This window comes from Clytia hemisphaerica, unplaced genomic scaffold (genome assembly GCF_902728285.1).
Source record: "Clytia hemisphaerica strain Z4C2 unplaced genomic scaffold, Clytia hemisphaerica genome assembly, whole genome shotgun sequence".
NCBI classification, from domain to species: Eukaryota; Metazoa; Cnidaria; class Hydrozoa; order Leptothecata; family Clytiidae; genus Clytia; species Clytia hemisphaerica.
The window spans coordinates 800,405-808,782 of record NW_027103486.1 but is presented as its reverse complement, the minus strand read 5'-3'; the positions used below and the strand labels follow the sequence as shown (position 1 = coordinate 808,782).

Sequence of the window (8,378 nt, the reverse complement as noted above, 5' to 3'; positions counted from 1 at the left end):
TATTCCCCTCTTATCCCCAGCTTGTCACTCGTTATCACTGCTTATCCGTCTTATCCCCTAATTCTGAGGTGCAAAGTATTTCGGACATTGAAAATGTTTTTATCGGACACTTTGAAAATCTTATTCCCCTCTTATCCCCAGCTTGTCACTCGTTATCACTGCTTATCCCCACTATCACAGCATTTTTAGAGTGTAAATTTGGCGGACACTTTCGATTTGCTTTTCTTCCTTATCCCAAGCTTATCTTCCGTAATCACACCTTTTATCCGCACCGTGACAGTTCTTTAAGAATTGAAAATTTGTGTAAGGGAAGACGAAAAGAAGTCTAATAATGTAAACCTTTCATAAAGCTTTATTTTTATACCAAATTTAAAAAATAAAGACCAATTTACAAACGAGAATATCAGTCGCTGTCACTAGAAGTTGATGACGGTACGTTGATGATGGGAGTATCAGTGCCATCCACTTTCCTGGTCACATCAAATTCAATTGACGAGTCCGAGTCGCTACCTTTGACCTTCTTGCTGGCTCTTTCTTCTTCGTCGCTTGTGAGAGTTACCAGCTGATGGGATTGGTCGAAGATTGTCGATGTGCATCTTTTGAGACTGAGTGATCTTCTTTTAGTTGCTTTATTGGGTGCTGACGATGTCACGGCAGGTAGTTCGTCGAAGACGTCATTGTTGATAGAACTTTCGCTGTCTGTGGAAGGCTTTGGAATGACAGGACTCTCCGGTATGACCAATTTAGGCGAAGACGGTGGCGTTCTGGTTGGAGTTTTGGCTTCAGGCACAAGGTCCGGTCTAGGTGGTTGGTACGAGGTGATTTCGCTAAATGATTCCTCACTTGCCGATGATGGGCGTGCCTCTTGTTGAGTTAAAGGCTTTTGAGTTGGTGGCTCTTGTTCTGCTTCAGGGTCAAAGTCAGGATACTTGCTGTAAAGTAAAGGATAATCAAACCAGGAGCGTTTACATCCCTTTCGCACCAACCAAGCGTCATATACGGTGTCGGGTCCTTCCCAATTGATTCGTAGCCTTCGTCTAAACATATTCTTCGCATTTTCTGTCAGTTGCAATGAATCCCAAACATCATGCACGTTAGCTGCGAGGGTGATAACTTTTTCGATGTAATCCGTGTCACAGACCTCGCTTACGTTGTCGAACAGCTCTGTTTCCCACTGGAGGTCCTCGTAAAGAATTCCTTCGTTACGGTCAGCTTGAATGATTGCATGGTCGAGTGCTTGAACCAATGCTGTGTTGTCGTCATTGTTTGCTTCGTCTTCATCGTCGACATTTTCGTTGGTCGCTGCATTGGTGCCTGCAGAGGGTGGTTGACTCAAACAAAATCTGTCCATCTCGTCTCTGTACATAAGGGACATTGGATTGAAATCGAAGTCATTGTAAATCGCTCCCGTTTGGACGGCGTTTGGCTGTAGGTGACTTGGAGCGTCGAAGATCGGTTCGTCCCGCAAGTAGTCCGCAAGATAGTGGAAGACTTCCATGCAATTCATTCTCAGCCAGCCTGAGAAAAAAGAGAAAAATTCGAAGTGGTTAGCAGTGTACACGGAGCCAATTCGAATTTGTTTCCTATGAAGAAAAATACTAAAAAGATAATCAGATCAAATGGTTCCCCTCACCTGAGACTGATGTGTCTCTTCTTTTCAATGATGATGTCTGGAATACTTCCAATCGTTTACGGATGGCATCGCAATCGGTCTGATTACCAAAATCTGGATATTCGTTGGTAGTGATGAAAAACCCTGAATTGTAATTGATCCTCAATCCGTTCTTGTGCTTCTGTGGGACGAAGTTCATTCCACCTGAACACGTGAAGAAGTAAATTGAAAGAATTTAGATAGTGAGCAAGACACAAAGTTCCAAAATTGAATGGTAAGCAAGGCAAATTAGACAGTAGTGAATAAAATTGATCTCAATGTTCTAAAGAGCAGGCGCTCGAGCAATACCACAAGTACATTGATGGGTGTAAAAACCACTACTCACCTTGTAAAACACGTTTGGCATCTTCGCAAGAAAGCGAATCGGGTGTCCACTCGTCCATCATGACGATCTGAGTATTGCTTTCGATCATGGCAGCAGAGAAACGGCCGTCGTTCATCACCCCAGCAATGTATCGGGCAGGAATGATGCCTTGAAATGGCGTGAACCAACTGGTCTTCCCTGAATCTGGTGGGCCAACCAAACACAATTTGGTTTCTTTATGTGGAAACTGGCCATGCATTAGTAGCTGGTAGTACTTTTTGTAAAACCGTTTTCGAATTCTAGGATTTCCAAAAGAGTTTTCCACGCCTTTGATGAATGGTTCGGGATGTGGTGTCCTGTCTGGATTATACAAGTACTTGACAAACGCGCGTGGTGAGCCTGATAAGAGGAAGAAACAATAGATTTTATTCACAATTTATACGAGTCTTCCGACAGCACTTTAACCCATTTAAATGTTAAACAGTGTCATCTTAAAAAAGACAGTGATAATTATGTACCTTTTAAATCGGCTGGTTCAAGCTGAAAGCATTTCTCACGGATGTTGAAGCAAGTGCCATAGGGCGTGACCTCAATGAAGTTGTAATCAATTTGTAAAGGTTTGATAATTCGACAAGCACTCTCAGACAACAAGTTGATTATTTGCGTTACATGCTGCACAATCTGGTCTGCCATTTCCGAGTTGCCCAAGACGAAGTGGATAAAGTTGTGGACCGAAGAACAAAAGACAAACGTATATCTAGCCTCTGGGACCTTTTTATAGACAAAGCCATCGAAAAGCGCGTAATCAAATTGGTTCATGAAAGCCTTCACCATTGTGATGCACTGCATGAGACGGGTGACAGGTCTTGGGGCAGCCATTACAGGTTGGTCTGAATTTTTGGAAAAGAAAATGAAGGAAAGATTAAAACGAGACCAAGACGACCTATCACTGTCTTTCATCTATAATCAATAAACACACAGTGAAATTAGAATATTTCTTTTTACCTGCAGAAGTTAGGTCGACCAATTTCACAGCCATCATTCCTTTGACACATTCAACGGCGTTCCTAAGTTCTTTTGCAACGTTTGTATCCATCGATTTACAAAGCCAAAGGGAAGTCAATATCTTCGACGAGTATCTTTCACCTTCAGTCATTTCGACATTTTCGATTGGGATTCCTTCCTGTTCTGCAGCCGCCTTCAAGCATCGAACTTGTGATTTGGCATAATGATGGACCAATGTTTCATTATTCTGATCTTTTAGGGTAATATACAGCGATGATACGAAACCATCAGTGAGGGAACGGACACCTGATAAAAAAACAAATTTTTACTCTACAAAAATGTGTGATAAGGTGGATAACAAGTGATAACGCGTGATAAGCCAGTGACAAGAGTGATAAGTTTTCAAAAAAAAATGTCCGCAAATTTCAAAGTGTCCGTAAAAATTTCTTCTCTACAAAAAGCTGTGATAAGGTGGATAACAAGTGATAACGCGTGATAAGCCAGTGACAAGAGTGATAAGTTTTCAAAAAAAATGTCCGCAAATTTCAAAGTGCCCATAAAAATCTTTTCTCTACAAAAAGCTGTGATAAGGTGGATAACAAGTGATAACGCGTGATAAGCCAGTGACAAGAGTGATAAGTTTTCAAAAAAAATGTCCGCAAATTTCAAAGTGTCCGTAAAAATCTTTTCTCTACAAAAAGCTGTGATAAGGTGGATAACAAGTGATAACGCGTGATAAGCCAGTGACAAGAGTGATAAGTTTTCAAAAAAAATGTCCGCAAATTTCAAAGTGTCCATAAAAATCTTTTCTCTACAAAAAGCTGTGATAAGGTGGATAACAAGTGATAACGCGTGATAAGCCAGTGACAAGAGTGATAAGTTTTCAAAAAAAATGTCCGCAAATTTCAAAGTGTCCGTAAAAATTTCTTCTCTACAAAAAGCTGTGATAAGGTGGATAACAAGTGATAACGCGTGATAAGCCAGTGACAAGAGTGATAAGTTTTCAAAAAAATGTCCGCAAATTTCAAAGTGTCCGTAAAAATCTCTTCTCTACAAAAAGCTGTGATAAGGTGGATAACAAGTGATAACGCGTGATAAGCCAGTGACAAGAGTGATAAGTTTTTAAAAAAAATGTCCGCAAATTTCAAAGTGTCCGTAAAAATCTCTTCTCAACAAAAAACTGTGATAAGGTGGATAACAAGTGATAACGCGTGATAAGCCAGTGACAAGAGTGATAAGTTTTCAAAAAAAATGTCCGCAAATTTCAAAGTGTCCGTAAAAATCTCTTCTCTACAAAAAGCTGTGATAAGGTGGATAACAAGTGATAACAAGTGATAAGCAAGTGACAAGAGTGATAAAAAGTTTTCAAAAAAAATGTCCGCAAATTTCAAAGTGTCCGTAAAAATCTCTTCTCTACAAAAAGCTGTGATAAGGTGGATAACAAGTGATAACGCGTGATAAGCAAGTGACAAGAGTGATAAAAAATTTTCAAAAAAATGTCCGCAAATTTCAAAGTCTCCAAAAAAATTTAAATTGTGTTACGGGCTACAAAATTGCTTTCAAAATTTTGACATCACACGTGCTAGATCCATTAGATCCAGACCTCCCAGCTAAATCTCTTCGTCATAAATACGTCTTAAAATCTTCCTCCTTTTTTGTTTTTGTCTTAATCTTACTTCCCAGCTGGCACACAACGTTGTTTAAATGTTTATGTAACTTCAGAATGTCCATATAACGTTAGATGAACGTTACATACGATGTTAGATGAAGGTTACATATAACGTTAGATGAAGGTTACATACAACGTTAGATGAACGTTAAAACAACGTTGTTTGCCAGCCGGGTTACGAAATGAAAAAATATTGACAGAGAGAAAATCCAGACAAAATATAAACTTCTTACCTCTTCCTTTGACAGCCTTGCAATGGACAGTGTCAAGTCCGACGTCCATTGCCACCCTCGTTATATGGCTTTCATATGCCTCGATTGCCATATCTGGCCAGTCAAACATGATCCAAAAAGCGACTCCTGCAATGGCCTGCTGTTCATCGTCATTGTTGTTTTTCTTAACGTCATAGAGTGCGGTTCCACACGAAAAAAATTCTACCACGTGTGGCTCAGATGCCAATCTTTCTTCCAACTTCTGTCTTGCAAGCCAGACTTCAACCTTTGATAAGTGTGGCAACATCACTCTAATACCACATGCTTGATAGTATTTTGAAACATGTGTCACTACGAAAGACTTTAAAGTTGTTTTCAGTAACGAGCAGCGCAGTTCCTTTTTCGGGTTGATAATATCTTGTTCCTCATCTTGAGGAGCACTCACAACATAGCTACTTCGTTCCATGTTATCAGCACGAGTTATGATTAATAAGGAACAAATTTCAGCTTTTATGGTTATTATTATTATTATTATTTGAGATATATTTTGATAATGTTTCGATAATGCACTATTTATAAAAGTTTTCCTTCTATCGAAGATAGATTAGGTACACTTTTTCTATTATAATATTAGAACAAGAACTAAAAAATAAGAAAAATTTAATATTAAGTCTGAATGTGTTTGGAGTTGTCTTGATCGCGATGAAATAGCTTCGAACGATATGTAAGTTCATTTCTTTCGTCCATTTTGTTCGTCGCTGAATGTTGTTGTTTTGCACTGGTGTTCCTGCTGTGGTGTCGGAAGACCGATGCATGTCGCGTTCTAAGACTTCTCCTGGTTGTTCTTCAATGTTTCGTGATTGTTCTTGTGCAATTCTAGGTTGATCCAGCTGGATTTGATCATTTCCAGGTGGAATCATTTTTGTCTGATCGAGAGCAAAGAAAATGCGTCTTCACTCTTTTTTGACGTCAATTATTATCATTATTGTTATTATTATTATTATTATTATTATCTCATTTCTTTCCTTATATAAATTCAAAAGTACAATAGAGATTTCCTGTTTATAAATCATAAAGAGTACATCTCGTACTAAATAGTAGCAACATAAATTACCCTGAGGTGTATTTGATCGAGGAAAAAATCGGAGCTTAGGTTTTTACACATCAGTTTAAAAACGTAAATTGATAATTTGATTCGAAGAAGCTATGGTTACTTCCCTGATGCTAAAAGGCACACTGTGATTTGAAAAGCGAATTGGGAAAATTCCGCTTCAGATCGTTAGATAGGTTTCGTTCCTAGATAAAAATAAACTAAAAGATATAATAAACAGTATATATTAGATAATATTTTCTTATTCAGGACTATAATTTCAGGATTTTGGGACTAGATTTATGTTCGAAAAGACGCTGTAAAACACTGAAAAGATTCACAGAATATTCATTGGTGACTCGATAAGGATTCTGAACAAGCTTGATTGCGTCTCATGATTTATGATGTTTGTCTCATACGAATAGAATTAGTTTTGATAAATTCCTAATCAAATAATATAATAATATTTAACACCTAATTTTACCACCTGGGCAAAAAATTATTTTTTTGAAAATATTCAAAATCTGATGGTTCCAGCGGAAAGAGCGTGAAATGCTGATGAAAATCGAGGCATAAAACATGTCTTGAAAATGTTCCTATCAAAAGCTATGGAGGTTGAAAGTTTTGTGATGACGTCATTACAAGCCTTTCCAGGCAAAACTTAAAAACCTCGTAATTTTGGAACAAATTGACCAAATTTGATGTTTTATACATGAATTCATATCATGAAGGGACAACCCCGGGACAACCAACCTACTGTGGTTTTATTTTGAAATAAGAGAAAAAATAACATTGAAAATTTTGTGATTCTGACCTTGACACCCTAATGTTTTTAATATGTTTTGGCCGTTTAAAAAATTTTTCTGGGGAGTGAAAGAGCTGTGTGGGTTTTTCGCGCACTATTTTGAGGTACACAAACAGATTGTATTTGACTATGTTTAGTTTGCGGGCCAGCACCTGCCAGTCAAGTACTGGTCATGAAAACTGCACAACAATCTGAAAAAATGATTTCTCTATTTTGTTTTAGTTCCCTTCCAAATGGAAATTGCCTGTACGGTTCCATTTCTCTCCATCTTGTGTGCAACAATTTTTTGATGGATACACTTCGATGCCTTGCACGTGTGCAGAACTTTTCCTGAATTGTAAGTATTATTCTCAGAACCAAAAAAAACCCATCCAAGAAGTTTAATAGTTTGGCTCATGAAGCATTGCGGTTGGCGGTTACCCACAGTCAGCCAGTTATTATGTAAAATTAATTTCATTGGTTGTCCAGTTGTCGTTTGACTTAAATTTTGTTGTTTTGTTTGTTAATGTAGGTGTAGCTTGCAAAGATCCTAATTCCCTCTTCATTATATACTTTCAGGTTAGTTGCCATCATACTGTCCAGTAGCCCCTATATCAATGGATTATTTAGCACCTTCACGTGGTTGGTGCGAAATCTTTGTAAACATTGACAAAGTCTGCTAATGCACTGTCTCGTTTCCAATGTGTACGGCCACTCGGTTACGGGGTTCCGAACCGGGCTCTCGGTCAACCTTTTAACTTTTTCTCTTTCTTTCTGCTGTACTTCACTGTATGGTCAGAAATTTTAAACTTTTTTTGTTTACAATTTGTTTTATTTTAACCCCTTTTCTCTGTTTTTTTATGTACGAAATAGTGTCTGATCAACACTATTTCTTCTTTGGTAAAAATGACGGGTGGCTCGCGGGCGCCAGAGAGTGCTTACTCTTGGTACCACACCTGACTCTAGAGTTTCAGCTTTTGCTGAGATTATGTTGAGGGTAGTGTTTTGATCCATGAGAGATTTTCAAACTTTTCTTAGAATAAGATGAGTGGAACCATATTTAACTTAAAGGAAACAACAGAATGGAATAATTCAATCAAAATGATGATTTGTACCTAACATTTAGTTTCTTGGAAGTTTTTGGATTCAAAATTTGTCATGTAAATCATCTCTGGAAAGTACATCTTGATTTGATTTTGACAATGCATATAATGTATATAATATAGTATAAAATTTATAACACAACAACTAAATTTTGATACCAAACATAAAACATGCTGCATTATGTACATAATGAATAAATGAGTTCTGATGACATATGGTTTGTTTTCAATTCGGATTGGGGGCTTTGCCTCTTAAATTGCCACAAATTCATCTCCTGTCGTCAACCTTTTCTTAGCCAGAGTGATTGGCCAAACAAACAGTAACTACGTACCCCGATTGATCAAATATCTTATAAATATTTCATGATTGGCCACTCACTCACCACTCACTCACCACACACAACAAGTGGTTTTGTTGACTACCAAAAATTATGACAAGTCATATGCCATAGGCAGATAAGTAGAGAAAGAGGGGGAAGGGAAGCAGTTTTTCCTGCACTTATCAGATTATAATTGATAACATGCAGGCATGAAAATAA

General features: G+C 37.9%; 1 protein-coding gene across 1 annotated transcript; it reads right to left on the bottom strand.

Annotated features, from left to right (window-relative positions):
• Positions 1–334: 334 nt before the first annotated feature.
• On the bottom strand, positions 335–5,377 carry LOC136798645 (uncharacterized). The gene is made up of 6 exons (XM_067055292.1): positions 4,884–5,377; positions 2,982–3,287; positions 2,495–2,866; positions 1,998–2,375; positions 1,634–1,816; positions 335–1,518 (listed from the first exon to the last, which is right to left on the bottom strand). The coding sequence occupies exons 1-6, from the start codon at positions 5,326–5,328 to the stop codon at positions 404–406; spliced, it is 2,799 nt and encodes a 932-aa protein (XP_066911393.1). The 5' UTR covers positions 5,329–5,377; the 3' UTR covers positions 335–403.
• Between the last annotated feature and the right edge of the window lie 3,001 nt (positions 5,378–8,378).